The sequence below is a fragment of the Dipodomys ordii genome, unplaced genomic scaffold (genome assembly GCF_000151885.1).
Source record: "Dipodomys ordii isolate 6190 unplaced genomic scaffold, Dord_2.0 Scaffold14, whole genome shotgun sequence".
Classification (NCBI taxonomy): Eukaryota; Metazoa; Chordata; class Mammalia; order Rodentia; family Heteromyidae; genus Dipodomys; species Dipodomys ordii.
The window spans coordinates 8,248,552-8,266,861 of NW_012267230.1; the positions used below are offsets into that span (position 1 = coordinate 8,248,552).

The window sequence follows — 18,310 nt, forward strand, 5'->3', positions numbered from 1 at the left end:
GGACCGGCTTTTGTGTGGACTTAAGGTTTTAGTTCTCTGGGATTGAATTTACTAGGTCATCAATATGTGAATACAAGTTCCAAACGGCTTCTCAAAGTGACTTTGTTTTCCTACCAGCTGGCTGGCCAGCACTTAGTATTGACAACTGTTTGCTTTCTGGGCATTGTGCATAGTTTTGGTCTACTATAAAGAGTACTCCAATAAATACCATATATATGATTTATTATTAGGCATAAAACATACATATTTTGTTTTTATGCTGGAGATAAGGCCTAAACTCAGAATCTTCCAACCCTGTTTGACTTGCTTGCTCATGCCTGGTATTCTACCACTTAAGTCAGGTTTCCAGCCTGGCTTTTTTGCTGGTTAATTGAACATGGAGTCTTGTGTACTTTTTCTGCACTAGCTGGTTTCAAACCTTGATCCTCCAGATCTCAGCCTCTTGAGAAACCAGGATTACCCGTGCCAGTCTGGCTTGAGATATATTTTACAACTAGACTATCAATGGGCTAAAGGGTATGCAAGGTTGATTCTGATTTTGCCCAGCTGCCTCAGGGTAATGGTACCAGTTGGCCCACCCACCAATTAGCTCTGGCGTCCCTGTCTTGCCACACCCTGAACCATAGTGGGTTATTCTATTGCAGTGCACGTTTTTACCTGTTCATTTGTTTTTCTTTCAAGAGCTAAACTTCCGGGCTTAAGTGATGCTCCTGCCACAACCCCTTAGAGCAGCTGGTATGGCAGACATGGACCACCCCATGAAGCTTGAATGCAGGGCCTGTGTGTGTGTGTTTGCCTCTCCTGAGGCTTAAACTCAGCTGTCTCTGAGCTTTTCACTCAAATTTGGCCTTTTACCACTTGAGCCACAGCTCCACTTTGGCCTTTTTGCTGGTTAATTGGAGTCTCACATACTTTTCTGCCTGGGCTGGATTTGAACCATGATCCTCAGATCTCAGTCCCCTGAGTAGCTAGGATTACAGTTGTGAGCCACTGGTGGCCAGCTGGTACCTGGGAACTTAATAGAAATGCAGGTCTCAAGGGAAAGGATGATGTTGCTCCAAAAGAAATGTATATTCTTTAGACAGGTGCTGGTGGCTCACACCTGTAATCCTAGCCACTCAGGAGACTGAGACCTGTGGATGGCAGCTCTAAGCCAGCTGGGGCAGGAAAGACGGTAAGACTCACATCGCCAATCAATCAACAGAAAAAAAAAGCCAGATGTGGTACTGTGGCCCAAGTGATGGAGCACCAGCCTTGAGCAAAAGGAGCTTAGGGACAGCGCCCAGGCTCAGAGTTCAAGGCCCAGGCCTGGCAAAAGAGAAAAAGAAGTATTCTTTACCTATTTACCTGACTTAGGTAACTGTAACACCTCTGAACATGACCTTTATAATAACAAGTCAAGAAAGAAAGAAATGCAGATCCTCGGTGGTCATCTTCTACCAGGTCTTCCCGAGATGCCGCTGCCGGCTGGGCTTGCGTGGGTCCTGGGGGCTGCGAAGGTGTGCACCTGCGCAGGTGAGCGCCCCGCGGAGGCCCAGAGGCCCCGCAGGTAAAAGCTAAGCAAGCAGCCAGCAGCACCCACAGGTAAAGGCTGGGAAGATTCTCTCTCCTGGCTCCGCCTCCCCCAGTAAAGCCCGCCCACCAAGCTCGCTGATTGGTGAACATCTCACACGGACATTCGCCATTCACCCAATCGCGGACAGGACAGCATAAACCGAGAGAGGCGGGTTCCCACGTGCGGGCATCTGTGCGCCTATTGGCTGCAGGTCACGCCGCGGCCGGGCGGGGGGTGGACACCGCGCGTGCGCACAGGCGAAGCGCGTCCTTGGCGGCGGTTGAAAGATGGCGACTGTTACTGAGCTGAAGACCGGTGAGTGGTAACGGACGGCTGGGCGGCGGGACGAGCGGGGCGAGCGGGAGCTTCCACCCGTGAGGCCGGGACGGAGGAGCTCGCGGGGCCGAGGGGCGCAGGGGTCGAGGCAGGGCCGCGTCCGGACGCTGGGCGGCCGAGGCGGCGCCGGGAGGGGCGGGCCGGGGGCAGCGGGGCCTTTCCCCCCTTCCCCTTCCCTTCCCTTCCCCTTCCTTTTCCCTTTCCCTTTCCCCTCCTTTCCCTTCCCCTTCCCCTTCCTTTTCCTTTTCCCTTCACGTCTTTTTTCCCTTTCCGTTTGCGCCGGTCCTGGGGCTTGAACCCACGACCTGGGCCTTGTCCCTGCGCTCCCCCCCCCACCCCAGGCTGGTGCTCTACCACTTGAGCCACAGCTCCACTTCTGGCTTTTGTTGTTGTTGTTGTATTTGGTAGTTAATTGTAGATGAGTCTCACCTGCCCAGATTAGCCTCGAACCCTGATCCTCACCACCAACCCCTCACCACCGTCCCCCCCCCCCTCCTGAGCAGCTAGGGTCGCAGGTATGAACCACACCAGCCTAAGACCTGTTTGCTGAGGACGGTCTCTGTGCACTCAGCATCACAGCAGGGAGGGGTAAGAACGACTCTGAGCCCCAGGGGCTGCAGGGCCTGGCGGTTAGGGTGCCCTGTGCAGGTAACTGTGTGATGACTGTACAGCGGAGTTCTCAAAGAAGACCTTTGAGTCCAAAATCAATTTAAAAAAAAAAAAACAAACTTACTTCCTGACCCGTGATGTTGGGTTTATGAGCGTTTTACCTTTTGATAGCATCTCTTCCATTCCTCTGGCTTTCCATTCCTCTGGCTCTCTCTGAGCCGTAGAAGTCATTTTGGGGAAGGCGACTGAGGCATAGGTTGTTAACACCCTTTCCCCCCCTCCCCAAGATAGTGAAGGAAATGTGGGTTTGCTCCTTGCAGTCTCCTTACTCCTCTGCCAGGTTTGAGGCCATGTCCTGCACTGCTGAGTGCTTGGAAGGGATTCTTGCCAGTGTGTGTAGGGGGGCCGGGTGGGAGGAGGATATCTTTCCATCTTAACTTCCAAAGATGGAGTTAGAGAACAGGGGGTTCAGTTATGGTCCAAGAACTATGATAAGGCTCTGCTTTCCTTTTATGGGCCTGTTACAAAGACTGCCTCGTGGCTGTGTTTAACGCTACCTGCAAAAAGGTTGAGGGGATGCTTTCAAAATAGGGGGTGCTATTAAGATAAAAACTCACGAATCACTTGTTATTTATTAAAGCTTAAAAATGTTGATGTTGCCGCGCACTGACATCTGTAATCCTAGCTACTCAGGAGGCTGAGATCTGAGAATCTTCGTTTGAAGCCAGTCTGGGCAAGAAAGTCTGTGAGACTCTTATCTCCAATAAACCATTCAGAAAACTGGAAGTGGCGCTGTGGCTCAAGCAGTAGAGTGCTCACCTTGAGCTGAAGAGCTGAGGGACAGCGCCCAGGCCCAGAGTTCAAGCCCCACCACTGATAAACAACAACAACAAAAACTCTGCTGTCGTAAAGGGTTAACTCACAATTGTCTTAAAGCAAAACAGCTAACATATCTGTCAGAATGGACCATTCCTCAGGAGTAGCGATTGGAGCTTTTGATAACATGACATTCCTTTCTTTTATGGAATGTAGTTGTTTGCTTCAGTCATCTCTGTGGACCAGAGGTCAGTGGGGATGGCAGAAGTCTTCTGCAGTGATAAGCCCTTCGGGAAATGTTTAGGAGCATTGGGAGCAAGCTCTGGCCCCAGCAAGCTAACAGTAATTCCATTCTCCTGCTTTGACTCATGGAAGAATATGTACCAGACTGCAGCCCCTGAGAGTAAAGATGCTCAAATAGATTGGGGGTACATTGTTGTAAATTGGGAACTTAATTTTTTTCTTTTTTTACCAGCGTGGTTTGTGATAGTTAAGGTGACAGTGTTTAGATAGAGCTCCATTTGTGCCACATCCCTTGTAAGCATCTTTAGAGTATGCCCAAGGCAGACAAAATGTATTCTCTAACAAAGCATTAACATTTTATGTTTCACAGTGTTGAAGGACACCTTGGAAAAGCGAGGGGTGCTAGGATACTTAAAGGCGAGGATCCGAGCTGAGGTTTTCCACGCTCTGGATGATGACCAAGAACCCCGGCCGCCCTTGTCACATGAGAACCTCCTCATTAATGAACTCATTCGGGAGTACCTGGATTTCAACAAGTATAAGTACACAGAATCCGTGCTCATGGCAGGTGAGTGACACTCCTTTGTTACCCGGGACAGACTCTCAGAGCCCGTTAGCAGGAATCTCATTTCATGAGATTTGCTGTCACCTTGGCACGTGGAACAGGAGAGTGCCATGGGCTCTTTCCATAGCTTCAGCACGTTTGAAAGCTTATGCAGTGGGAGAAACGAACTTTGCCTTTAGATCTTCACTTTCCAGCGCTGTGTTTTTGTGGTGTAAGGACTTGAATGTCAGACTCTGCTTTCCTCAGCAGGGTCTAGGCAGCTTTATGATTCCACAGTCGCACAGGACAGGAAGCTGAGGGTGCCATTAGCTGTGTGCTGTGGGCTTTTTCAGTGAAACACAGCAGTAATAATTGAGTTGCACAATAATGTTTGACTTTGTGTGTGTGTGTGTGCTGGTACTGTGGCTTGAACTAAGGGTCTCACGCGCTTACTTCTTCACTCACTGTTGCTAGCACTCTACCACTTGAGCCACACCTCCACTTCCAGCTTTTTTTGCTTTTTGTTGGGTAATTGGAAATAAGTCTCACAGATTTGTCTGCCTGGTCTGGCTTCAAATCAGGATCCTATTTTGTATGTCAGCCTCTCAAGTAGCTAGGATTACAGAGGTGAGCCCCCAGTGCCTGGAAAGTGTTTTGGCTTTTTAAAAAGAGTGAGGAACAATTTGCACACAACAAAATGGACCTTTTCTTAGGATAGTTGTGTGGATTTGGTCGAACATGTTCAGCTGTGTAACTACCAGTCACAGTTGAGCCATCTGACATTCTGTGCCCTCACAAAGCTCTCTCTCTAATGCCCTTGTGATCAGCCTCTTCCCCAGTCCTGGCTCCTGTGGCCCCTGGCCTAGAGTTGCCACATTTGCCTTTGCCAGGGTGTCATGGAAATGGAACCATGCACCAAATAGCCCCTGACTCTTCTCCTTAACTGCATACTTGTGATTCGGCCGTGTTGGATTTCACACCCGTGAAAGGCATCGTCACAGGGAAAGGCTATGTGAGTGCCTGTTAGTGGGCTTAGTTGGTTGGTGGGTTTTTTGGTTGGGGGGGGAAAGGGGCGGGGAATTGTGTGCTGGTACAGTGACTTGAACTCAGGGCCTCACACTCTCACTCATACTTGGTGCTGTTATCACTTGAGCCCACACCTCCTTTTCCGGTTTTTGCTGGTTCATCGGAGAGGAAGTCTCACAGATTTGTCTGCTCAGGGTGGCTTGAGGTTAGAAGCCAGCCCAGGTTGGAAACTCCGTGAAACACTCGTATCTCCAGTTAACCATCAAAAAGTTAGAAGTGGAGCTGTGGCTCAAGTGATAGAGCACCAGACTTGAGTGATAAAACCAAGTGAAGGTCTTGAGAAGGTCTTGAGTTCAAGCTCTAGTACCATACCCAAACAGGCAAACAAATAACAATTGAGGACTTAGAGAGACAATATACATTGGGTTATATGAGTTTATGCATTTAACAAAATCTGATGTCATAAAACTGCATGCAGGGGATCTGTCGTCATTCCAAAGTCTGAAAAATATGTGTGCCTGGAAGAAAGGTTCTGAGCAGAATCGTATTTGCTTTCTACATGAACAGACTCAGTATTTTTATGATTTTTTTTCCCTCCCAGAATCTGGTCAACCTGTAGTTCCATTGGACAGACAATTTCTCATCCGCGAACTAAATGCCTTTGAAGAATCAAAGGATAACACAATGTAAGAAGTTGGGATAAATGCAGGTTTGCAGATGTTGTGTATTGGAGCCACAGTGGCACGGTGGCAGTTTTCTTTCTTGTCCATCAAGCGGATATTTAAGCTCTCGTGTGTGTCAAGCCTTGTGCCCCATCCCAGGTGAGCAGCAGTAAGTCACACCAGTTCTATTCACTGCAATCCAGGGTCCTCTGACTTGAGACTTCCATCCATGTGTTGCGGGGCAGGAGGAGGCGTGTGGACCCCGGCCTCCAGTATGCTATGCAGCTGCTCCACCACTGGGCTGTCCTCCCAGCCCTCTAGCTCTTTCTAAGGGAAACTCCTCTTGTGCATGCACTCTCCCTCTCTCCCTCTCTCTCTCCATCTCTCCATCTCTCCTTTTCTTACTCTCTCCCTCTCTTCCTCCTTCCCTCTGTCCCTTTCTGTCCCTCGCTTTCCTTCTCTCTTTCTCTATCCCTCCCACCCTCCCTCCATCTCTTCCCCCATCTCCCTCCTCTCCCCCTCCTTTCCTCCCCTCTTTCCTCTGTCCCCTATCTATCTCCTCTCCTTTCCCTCTGTCCCTCTCTTTCCCTCTCTCTTCCCCTATCTCTCCCTCCCTCCCTCCGTCTCTCTCTTTCCCTCTGTCTCATTCTTTTTCTTCCTCTTTTGTGCCCCTGCTGAGGCTTGAACTTGGGGTCTGGGTGCTGTTCCCTAACATTTTTCTCAAGGCTAGTGCTCTACCACTTTCAGCTTTTTGGTGCTGACTTGTAGAGAATCTCCCAGACTTTCCTCCCTATTCTGACTTCCGTGATCCTCAGATCTCAGTCCTGAGTAGCTGTGATTACAGATAGGAGCCATTGGCACTTGGCTTCCTCTTGGCTTCTTAATCCTGTTCTTTAAGGTCTTGCCCTTTCACTTGTTTTCTTCTTACTTAACTCTTCCCCTCACTGCTTCCTCCATGTCACCTTAGGAGTCTGTCTTGCCTTTTTGCCCTTTCTGTGTCTGAGATTCGTCACTATTTCCCCTGAAGTCCCTTGAAGGCCTGAGGACAGCCATCAGAGCAGCCTCACTCGCTAGAGGCTTCTTGAAGAATTTGATTTCATTGGATGCTCTATTCTTCCACTGTGTGTGTTGTGCAGCAGAGTGTTTTCCCTGGTAGGCACTCTGTACAGGTTCTCTTCTGGGATAACCTGCCACCCTGCCTGGTGCACTGTGCCACCTCCAGCACCCACACCCAGAGTGGTCTCTCTAGCTGATTTCAAAGCATCCTTGGGGCTCCTCATGGCCCTGTCTCCGGATGCCCTCAGAAGCCTGTAAGCCAAGGGCATGCCCCATTCTGTCCTCATTTTCCTCCTTGTCCTCCTCCCTCCTGCTCTGAGTCCTCGAGTCTTTAGTCAGCACGTGAGTAGCTGCTTTAAGCCTGACCTCTTCTGGTGTGGAAGCGTCATGTCTGCCAGCTGCGTCTGGAGTGCACGGTAGCGTTTGTCTCCTCACACCTTCCCATGGCTGTTGTAACCGGCCAGGCCTGAGCAGTCTCCACTGCTCTCTGTTCTCAGCCAGTCCCTTTACAAGTCCCACTCAGCTCTGCGCCCGCTGCATGTTCACACGCCTGCTGACCATTCCTTTGTGTCCAGTCCCTGTCTTCTCCCTTACCTCTTCCCCTGTCCTCTGTGGTCCTGGGGATTACACTCGGGGGGGCCTAGGCACTGTCCTTGAGCCTCTTTGTGCTCAAGGCTAGCATGCTACCACTTGAGCCATAGCGCCACCTCTGGCTTTTTCTGAGTCTTACAGATGTTCCTTCCCAGGCTGGCTTTGAACTGTGATCCTCAAATCTCAGCCTCCTGAGTAGCTAGGGTGACAGGCATGAGCTGCTGGCCCCTGGCTTATGGTATTTTGGGTTTTTTTTGAAAACATGAAGTCACTTCCCATTTCATATGTGACAAGTCCTTATTTTGTAGCCAGGAGCTTCGGATCCAATCCTTCTATCCCTGTCATTGGATCTGCCCCTCCTCCGTCTTCCTCATGCTTCGAGGAACCTTGTAGTTATATTCTCCGCCCAGCTTTGGTGGGAGCGCCCTTATCTTGCTCAGGGTCACATACAAAGTTGATGAAGAAGCCTCTGTCCTTTATGGCTTTTTAAAAATCTTAACCCTTCGAGTTTCTGTGCCTCTGTGAGATTCAACATTTGCTTCCCATCTAACCAGGTTACATGTGGAGTTTCTGTTCGTTTGTTCTCATACTAGACAGCAATCTTAAATGAGCCTGTGAAAACTAAACATGATGGTGCATACCTGTAATCCTAGCCTGGAGAGGCTGAGACAGGAGGACCAAAAGTTCCAGGCCAGCCTGAAGCTCGGTCTTCTTTATATTTCAGAGTAGCAGGGATGACCACTGTAAAACATCATGCCCAGATTTTTATTGGTTGAGATGGGGTCTCTTAAACTGTTTGCCCAGGCTGGCTGCAACCTGCCATCTTTCTGATTTTTGCCTCCTGAGCACCAAGGAGTTGCGGGTTCGAGCCACTGCACCTGGCCTAAAGTAGCTTTTAAAAGATTATTCCCCAATCTTATATAGGTAAAGTTTATCTGCCATTTAAGATATGCCAGGCACAGCACTGACCACTTGGCGTTTATGAACTCATTCCTGCATAACCACCTTGCGACACGGATCGCGCTTCTCCCCATTTATAGAGCAGGGAGGTTTATGAGGCTCTTGCTCGGATCCCACAGCTGGCAAATGCAAGGCAGGGCTTGAGCGCAGGCCGCCGGGCTCGTGCGGCAGTGCGAGGTGAACGCCTGCATCAGCTTGGGGTTTACAAGCTGAATTCCTATGAATTGACTGAAACTTTATTTCACTTGTTAATGTCTTTTGTCTGGGTTTTAAAATCCATTTTATCCATATTTGGATAATCTTGACTCTTTAGGTCTAGTGAACGACGTGGCTATTAAGTGTCATAGCTTACCGAATGTTAGTGATTGATTTGATTTTTTTGGCGGGGTTGGAGGGTGGCGGTCGCTGGGGATTCAGTTCAGACCTTTGTGCTTGCTGGACAAGGACTGTCTTTATCACTGGAGCCGCACTCCTAGGCTTTTTGTTCTTCATTTGTCTGGGCCAGCATGAGACTTGACCTCAACCCCTGCCTTCACCTCTTCTGGGATTACTAGCATGCACCTCACGCCTGGCAGGCTTGCCTCTCAAAGGAAATGCTGTTCATGTGAAGCTAACGGCTTTTTTGTTTTCTCCCTGCTGTAGACCTCTTCTGTATGGAATTTTAGGTCATTTCTTGCATGGCCCTAAGGATGGCGCCCACCATGCATTTGTGAGCGAGCCCTCGCGGCAGCCTCCCAGGCCACCTGTTGGCAGGCAGTCCAGTGGAAGAAGGCAGCCGGGTATGAGTTCCCTGCGCTTCTGCCCTCAACCTCCGCTTTGTCCTCACAGTTTCTCCTGAGCTTTTAGGTCAGAGTTTTAGTCTGCTTACATCTAGTGTAGTCAGCCCAGCAGACTTAGTCTTGAGAAAACAAAATGCTTTTTTGGACAGAACATCTCAGAGGGTGGGGGGAATTCTTTGATATTATCTGTATTCTGGATGATTGAGGACCTGATTTCCACATACCACGTGCCATCCTGGGAATGGCGCAGATCCTAAGCATGCTGCACAGGTAGTTCTAATCGTGTGACCAGTGTTTCCTCCCCAAGACAACAGCAGCAGGTGGGATTGCTGAGGCGAGGCAGAGAACCATGGCTGTTTTCCGGGCTCAGCAGGTGCCTGCACAGCAGCCGCTCCAAGCGCTCACCGCTCACCGTTTGCAGCGCCTCGGGTGATGATCGGGCTGGCTGGTTGTAGCTCAGTCTGTCCTCTGGTGTGGAGTTACTAGCCGCTTACCACTACCGTGTCGCTCCAGCGTCACGCTGGACTACTGAAATGCCCGCAGGGTAGTGGTGTCGATCTCTAAACTGCTATGAGCGCCCATGGACACTAGTTGCAGCTTCCCTGGGACTTCTGCCTGTATCTTAGAACTCCAAGCCCGCTGGAGCTCGGGTGCTGCGCTCCTTCCTACCTGCTGAGTCACAGCCGGGACTAAGAGGGTGTGACGCATTGCGGGCCTGGCAGATAGGAGTCAGCAGAAGCAGCTCCTCAGTGGCTGTTCCTGTGTCTCATCCTCTGAGTCCCCCCCCCCCGTCTCCCCAGGCCATCCTCCCCCAGCCCCTTTTCTCCCTTCCCTTCACCCCTCCTCTCCCGTCAAGCACCCCGCACCCTCCCCCCAGCACCCTGCCAGGTATCACTTGGTACTTGATCCTAGGTGTGCTGTGTACTTGGGCAGTGCTGGGGTTGGGACTCGGCCTTGCTTTCTGCAGGCGCTCTCCTGTGCCACACTCCAGCCCCAGTGTGTGGCTGCCTGGTAGCGTTGCACGGTGTAGCCTGCCGCTGTGCTGCTGTGCAGTCTCTGGTCTCTGGTGTTAGGTTTTGTGGCGCTGTAGGGTGCCTCTGTTTTTGTGACTGTGCAGCTGCGGAGTTCTGCCGTGGGAGCCAAGGCGTCGGGACGCGTCACCATTGCCCCGGCCGCTCACAGCTCCCACCTCTGCCTCCTCTGGCCCTGCCTGGACCTTTATTGGCAGGTTGTGGGCTTTTCAGAACATTTCCCACAATCCCCTGAAGTTTTACCATTTTGGCAGGATGATGTAGACTGCCCATCTCTTTATAACCACAAGAGGGTGCTGCCGTGGGAAGGTTTGTGGTTTAAAGGAGCGCTCTGCCCAACTCACCTGCCGACTGAGCATCCATCCTTCCCTCAGAGGAGAGAGGTCTGTCCCCTTTAGACACAGCTGAGTCCAGCTCGCAGTTCCAGGAATCATGGAGGAGCACTGGAATCGCTGCAGTGACTTCCAGGGAGGAAGCCATCTGCCTTCCTCAGGCGTGGAGGAATTGAGTCATCGGCAGAATTCAGCCAGTGCTCCCCAGCATACGCGTCCTGCCCCAGGCCTGCAGGGCGCACATACTGCCTGCTCTTCGTCCCTGGTAAGTGCTAACCTCCTTTCTCCTCTTCGCAGATGACCGCCTGAGAAGGGAGCCGGGGACTGGCACTGACCCCAGTGCAGAGAAGAGATCATGAGCAACGCGGGGCACGGCACCTCTCCTCCCCACTGCGCATGCCCGCGTTTGCCTCCCACAGCCCTCATGTTTCCCTGCGTTTGTGAATAAAGTTCACTGGGTGTGACCAAAAACCTCACTGTTCTTATATGATGTTTTAAAGTATGTGAAAATGAATTTGAATTTTAATACTTTGACTGTTCTTGGAGCGTATTCTACAGGTCTTTCTCCATAAGTTCTTCTACTACAATTACATGGATTTGTAAGCAAAGAGGCCAGGTGCCATTGGCTCAAGCCTGTCATCCTAGCTATTCAGGAGTCTGAGATCTGGGGATCATGATTTGAAGCCAGCCTGTTCAGGAAAGTTTGTGAGACTCTTATCTCCAATAAACCACCAAGAAAGCTAGAAGTGACACCATGTCTCAAGTGGTAGAGCCCTTGCCCTGGACAGAAGCAGCTTAGGGACAGAGCCCAGGCCCAGAGTTCAAGGTCCAGAACTGGCACACACAACAGCAATGACAAAAAAAAAAGAAAGAAAGAAAATTCATATTTTGCAAGAAAAAAACTTGGAAAAGAACATTAAATCCAGAAAAGCTCATTTGTTGGATTTTTTTCAGTTGAACACACTCTTCAGATAACCGTAACTAGACTTAATCATTGAATTATACTTCAGTGTTGAACCTCTAAACCATGTTCTTTTTCTTAGGCCATTTTGGCTTCTGGAAGATTTCATGACAAGGTAGAGGGGAGTAATTTTGGTGGTGGTGCTGTCCGGAACAAAGAGCTGACCTTGCTCCATGGGGATGCAGTCTAAGCCTGAAGAGGGGCTGTGGAGAAGCCCCGTGGGCCTCTCCTCGCATGGCTTGTGGGGCAGCCCCACTCGGCAGGGCTCTGATAGACTTACTAAATACCTATTGTTTTGCTTGGGACAGAAGATAACAGTCCCTTGGGCTGGGAAGGTGGCTCAGTGGTAGAGTGCTTGCCTTGAATGCATGAAGCCCTGGGTTCGATACCTCAGCACCACATTAGAAGAAAAAGTCGGAAGTGGCGCTGTGGCTCTAGTGGTAGAGTGTTAGCCTTGAGCTGAAGAGCTGAGGGACAGCGCCCAGGCCCAGAGTTCAAGCCCCATAACTGACAAAAAAAAAAAAAAAAGATAACAGTCCCAGCTCCAAGTATTTTTTTTTTGGGGGGGGGGTCCGGTCGTGGAGCCTGAACTCGGCCTGGGCGCTGTCCCTCAGCTCTTCAGCTCAAGGCTAGCGCTCTACCACTTGAGCCACAGCGCCACTTCCAGCTTTTTTCTTTTTACTTATGAGGTGCTGAGGAATCGAACCCAGGCCTCAGGCATGCAAGGCAAGTGCTCTACCGCTGAGCCACCTTCCCAGCCCCATCCAAGTATTTTTTTGTGTGCTGTGGTCCTGAGGCTTGAACTCAGGGCGTCAGGCATAGGCACCATTCTGAAGCTGCTTTTGCTCAAAGCTAGTGCACTACTACTTGACCCACAGCTCCACTTCCAGCATTTTTGGTCGTTTAGTGGAGATAAAAGTCTCACAGACTTTCCTGCCCAGGCTGGCTTCGAACCGTGATCCTCATCTCAGCCTCCTGAGTAGGTAGCATTCCGGGTGTGAGTCACACCTGGCTTCAAGGAAGTTTTCACAGTGTAAAACCAACAGACCCTGTCGCCAAGAACAACCCTTGTGACAGAAGGTTCCAGAATGAAGCTGCCTGGCACTGCAAGCTGATGGTTGCACAGGCTGGGGAGCTGAGGGTCATCAGTGACATTGGTGGTGTTAGGCCCTGCCAGAAAACCACGCAGAAAGGGACTGGCAAGATCCCTTCTCACAAAGTGAGAAATGCTGGCTATTGTCTGAGGTGACCTATAAAACCTACAAGGCTAGGAGGCCGAGACCTTGATGTGGATGCGTGGACCAGGAGCTGCATCACGGCGGGCTAGGGTTCATGGCTGCTGCCCAAGTGGCAGATAGGCGGTCTGCAGCTGCCCAGGCTTGAAGGTCACTTTAAGGGATTGGGTCGCCTTATATGGTTGTAGCTGTCCCGAAGCAGTGCCACTGCAAGGTCCAGGGCAGTGGGGGCCGAGTATTTTACTGCCTTTACCACATGGGCCTAGTGTTGCCTAGCTGTGGGGAGCGGAGGCTGTGGGACTAACAGGTGCCCCATGGTGCTGAGGCACCAAGTTGCCAAAACATCTGATTTTATATTTAGTGATGTGGGCCAGGGCTCAGCTCTCACAGCTAACCAAGGATTTGCATCTAAACACACAACATCAGCAATCCATAGTTCACCAGCCAAAAGATTTGGGGAGACCCTGTTGGTGGCTTCTTAGCAGAACACATTTCCAGTTTAAATCTGTGATGTCTGATTGCAGTAATGAGTTCCAGCATAGGATGTGTGGGAATAGAAATATCTGCATTCTCCCAGAGGACTTGGTTTACATCCAAGGGTACTGGCAGCACACACTGAGTTTACCTCAGGAATTGCAGCCACGCGAGACTGGGGTGAGAAGAGAACTTGAGGTCTTGATTGAAAACCATCATCACAGAAGCCACACTAAGCTGTCACAAGTAGTCCCTTAAGGGTATTTTTGTGTGGCTTCCCCTATTATTGTGTGTGTGTGTGTGTCTGTGTGTGTGTGAGAGAGAGAGAGCGCATGCGTGTATACATGCATGCACCTGTGCAATTTGCATCCTTGAGAATCAGCTTCCCTTTTGCAGGGTGTTCTGTCACTTCTTTAGGGGTAATGTGTGTGTCTCAGGGACAGTACTGCAACCCAGGACCATGTACATACAGCTCAGAAAAACACCGTGTATTTTTAAAACTCTCACTGTGAGATTTTTACCACTATGCAAAAAGGAAGACTGTGTTCTTAGAAAGTTTGCTCTAGAAATTGCTAGATGTGGGGCTTGTGAGCAGAAACAATTTTTGTGCATCTGTGCCAAGTTCTTGGGCTTAACCTCAGGCCCTGGGTGCTGTTCCTTAGCTTTTTTGTGTGTATGTGTGTGTAAATCTAATGTTCTACCACTTGAACCACAGCTCCACTTCAGGCTTTTTGGTGGTTAACTGGAAATAAAAGTCTTACAGACTTTCATTCCTGGGTTGGCTTCGAACTGCTCAGCCTCCTGAGTAGCTAGGATTACAGATGCCAGCATCTCGGAATCAGTTTATAAGGCAGTAGTTTAGGAAGATGTGCAGGCTAAGACACTTGAGCACCCCAGAAGGAAGCGCTATGGGCCGTGTGTTCAGGAAGAGGTAGCCCAGAAGCCGCTGACTTCTCGTAAATGGCTGCTGGAAAGGCTGGACTAGATTGAGGAGAAAACCTGGCTTTGCTCAAACCTGGTAAGAGCCAGGTCTGCAAGGGCTTTCGGAGAGACGGCACTGGGAATGGGCAAACTGAAGACTTGCAGGCCGGGACCTGGCTTTTGAAGATGATAGATTTAAGCCTAGGATATATGGTTGCTTAGAACAAACTAATAGCTTTCTAATTATGTGCAAGAACCCATTTGTGTACAGCTCGCATGCCTGCCCGGTTATGTAAAGTCGGTATTTGTGCATGAGGCATTAACAGTTGTGAGAGTTGAAGGCCTTCGCACAATGCTTCCCAGACACTTGGTATTTGATTTTTGCAACAACCCTCATGCAAGAATTACGGTATCTTAATGATTCTTTTAAATCAAAGTAGAGAGGTAAAACTTCCTTCTTAAAATAGATTTTTTTTTTTAAAGAGCAGGTTCCCTGCACTTAAACTAAATTGATAGTCAGGCACAGTGGCTCACCCTTGTAATCCTTGCTACTCAGGAGGCTGAGATCTGAAAGATCATGGTTTGAAGTCAGCCTTGTCAGAAAAGTCTGTGAGACTTTACTTCCAATAAACCAGCAAAAGAGCTGGCCTAGAGGTGTGGCCCAAGTGGTAGAGCACTGGCTATGAACAAGAAAGCTGAGCAAGAGCCCAGCGCTGGTGGCTCGCACCTATAATCCTAGCTACTCAGGAGGCTGAGATTTGAGGATCACGGTTTAAAGCCAGTCCAGGCAGGAAAGTCCATGAGACTCTTATCTCCAATTAACCACCAGAAAACCGGAAATGGGGCTGTGGCTCAATCAGTAGAGCGCTAGCCTTAAGCTGAAGAGTTCAGGGACAGAGCCTAGGCCCAGAGTTCAAGCCCCACAATTTGGGAAATACCTTTTTGTGAAATCCTGAGTGGCTGAAATCAGTTCGCAGTCAACATTTTTCATTTAGTGATAAGTTGAACTCATGATCCTCCTCCCTCTGCCTCCCAAATGCTGGGATTACAGGTATGCACAACCATACGCGGTTCAGCTATGTGCCTTTAAGGGTCCTTCCAGTCTTCATGTCTTGATACCTCACTTCCTTTTAGTATTGACCATTTCATCCTTTTCCTTTCACCTACTGGGTGACTTCCTGGGGGCTCCTATTGGGGGGTGATTGTGAATAAAGCCACATTTATTTACCTTTTGAGGGGGGGGTTGGACATAATTCTTCACCTTTTTTGAGTAAATCCCTAAAATAGATGATTTGCGGGATTGTCTAGTAAGAGTGTGTTTGGTTTTATATAAACAAGAGAAACTCTAAGACTATTTTTCCTGAGAATTTTTGGGCCTTTCCCCATAGAGGTGGCGAATGAATCGTTGTGGGAGCCGGGGAGCTGGGACCGGTGCACGGGGAAACACAGATGACCAGGCCGTCCTGCGCAGGCGCTGGAGCTCAGCTGCTCATGGTGGGGAGACCCCCCCCTCCTTCACAGGGAGCCCCATGGCCTTGTCACTCAAGTCGCTGTAGCTGGGGCCTTTGTTTTAAAGACATTAGCAAATAAAAAGCTGAGTTAAAAAAGGAAGAAAAGAGCTGGTCGCCAGTGGCTCACGCCTATAATCCTAGCTACTCAGGAGGTGAGATCTGAGGACCAAAGTTCAAAGCCAGCCCCAGCAGGAAAGTCTGTGAGACTCTTATCTCCAATTAACCACCAGAAAACTGGAAGTGGCGTTGTGGCTCAAGTGGTAGAGCGCTAGCCTTGAGCTGAAGAGCTGAGGGACAGCGCGCAGGCCCTGAATTCAAGCCCCACAATGGACAAAAAGAAAAAAAAGAAAAAAGTAGAGCTGTGGCTAAAGTGCTAAAGCACTACCCTTGAGCAAAAGAAACTGAAAAACAGCACCTAGGCCCCAAGTGCAAGCCTTAGGACTCCCCTCCCCCCAAACACACACACACACACACACACACACACAGAAATGTCCCCTTTGCCATCTTGATTCATGAGTTCATGGAAAGTCCCGCTTCCAGCCCCTCTCAGCAAAGAATGCCAAGGAAAGTAACGACAGCATTCAGTCATTTTTAGAGTAGCTTCTCTCCTTCCCTCTTAAAATAACTGACCTTTTTAGCCATGAGAAACAAGACAGAGACATCTGATTTAATTCAAGGAACAATGCACCTCCAAGATCCAAGCGCCTGAATCCTGGGCTTGGGGAGATATTTATTGAGTCACTTAAGTGAACATACCGTCCCTGGATACAGGACAGCGTGCCAGGAAGGTATGAAATCATCTATGTAAGGCCTCAACGCCGGTCCCACAGCCCAGCAGGGCCACCAGGGCAGACGAGGGCACAGCCTGGGCGCTTGGCTGGTGCTTAGTAGATCGCCAAATCCCAGATGCCCACGTGGAGCTCAGTGGTAGAGCACTTGCTCAGTAAAAAAGCAAGGTTCTGGGCTGGGAAGGTGGCTTAGTGATAGGGTGCTTGCCTCCCATGCAAAAGGCCCTGGGTTCGGTTCCTCAGTACCACATAAACAGAAAAAGCTGGATGGGTGGTGTGGTTCAAGTGGTAAAGAGCTAGCCTTGAGCTGAAGAGCTGAGGGACAGCACCCAGGCCCAGAGTTCTAGCCCCACGACCAACAATAAAAAAAAAAAAGAGTCAGGTTCTGGGTTCATATCCTACCCCAAACCTAAACTTTTAGGCTTCCATTTACTTCCTGGACTCTTTAACCAGCCAGGCCACAATTGGACTTTCTGCTGTTTTACAAATCACCTTGCTACTCAGCCAGGTGGTTTGATTTTTCCAAACCTAGAATGGCAATGGTAGAATGGGGGGCTAGAGTTGGCAGGAGCAAAGGACATAGCAGTATTACAGGACTGGGTGAGAAAAATACAGGAGACTTAAGTGGGAGTCTCCTGGTCTTGGTAACACAGTGATGCAGCAGCTACAATGTTTTCCTACACAATCAGGGCAAGCCTGGGGACGCAGCTCTGCTGGGACCACGGGCAAAGCGGGGCTTCCTTCTGGCTCCATCCCGTCTGCTCTGGGACAGAACTGGGTTGATGGGCGCCGTCTTCCCCCTTTCCTCTGCGGAGCGCACGCTGGGACCGTTTCCACTCCTTTTACAGTGCAGATGCTTACCGCTTGTCAGGCAGCCCATTCATCACACCTCCAAGAGCTTCACCCTTGACCCCCACCCCCAGCCAGGCTGTCCTGGCTCTGACAGCCCCCTATGGCCAGGGGCAGGGCTGCATGGGGCAGGGGTGGATGTCTGCAGAGGTAAGCACCAGGTGGGCTTGGAGTTAGAGGTCAGAGGGGTCAAGAAATGGCTGCAGAGAGGACTGTGTGTGTGTATGTGTGTGTAAGAGAGACAGAGACAGACAGACACACAAAGACAGAGACAGAGACAGAGAGATGTTAGGCAGCTCTAGGCCTTCCCTCATGCCCCAGGACGGGCCACAGCACAGCAGCTAGCACTGTCCCTCATGCATCTGATATCAGCTTAAGGATGGTTTCCCAGAACCCAGGAAGGGGCTCACGCCTGTCACCCTAGCTACTCAGGAGGCTGAGATCCGAGGACTGTGGTTTGAAGTCAGCCCAGGCACAAAAGTCTGTGAGACTTTCATCTAGAAGTGGAGCTGTGGTTCAGAAAAGAAAAAAAAAAAGCGCTAGGCACTGGTAGCTCATGCCTGTCAACCTAGCTACTCAGGAGATCGGAGGATCCTGGTTCAAAGCCAGCCTGGGCAGAGAAGTCCATGAGACTCTTAGTTCTAATGAACCACCAAGAAACTTGAAATGGTGCTGTGGCTCAAGTGGTAGAGCGCTAGCCTTGAACTGAAGAGCTGAGGGACAGCGCCCAGGCCCAGAGTTCAAGCCCCAAGACGGTGAAAGAGGAAGAGGAGGGGGGGGGGGAAGAGGAGGAAGAGGAGGAGGAGGAGGAGGAGGAAGAAAAAGGTCAAGCGTGAGAACGCAAGACACTGAGTTCAAGCCCCAGTACTGACACAAGAAAAAGAAAAATAGGAAAGGAAAACACGAAGCAACCCCCCCCCCGCCCTCCGACCCCCGCCCCCTGCTCCCCCTGCACCGTGCGCAGAGCTCCCGGCGCCAGCCCGCGGCCCGCGGGGCAGGGAGGGCTGCGGAGGGGCAGCGGCCAAATTCTG

General features: G+C 50.3%; 1 protein-coding gene across 4 annotated transcripts; it reads left to right on the forward strand.

The window, feature by feature from the left end:
* Positions 1–1,791: 1,791 nt before the first annotated feature.
* Fopnl (FGFR1OP N-terminal like) lies at positions 1,792–11,027 on the forward strand. Of its 4 annotated transcripts, XM_013011142.1 has the most exons (5): positions 1,792–1,870; positions 3,930–4,127; positions 5,731–5,815; positions 9,041–9,177; positions 10,838–11,027. In XM_013011142.1, the coding sequence occupies exons 1-5, from the start codon at positions 1,843–1,845 to the stop codon at positions 10,897–10,899; spliced, it is 510 nt and encodes a 169-aa protein (XP_012866596.1). In that variant the 5' UTR covers positions 1,792–1,842; the 3' UTR covers positions 10,900–11,027. The 4 variants fall into 4 exon arrangements, with proteins under 4 accessions (XP_012866596.1, XP_012866597.1, XP_012866599.1 ...); XM_013011143.1 differs by lacking the exon at positions 9,041–9,177; XM_013011145.1 differs by lacking the exons at positions 5,731–5,815; positions 9,041–9,177.
* Positions 11,028–18,310: the final 7,283 nt, after the last annotated feature.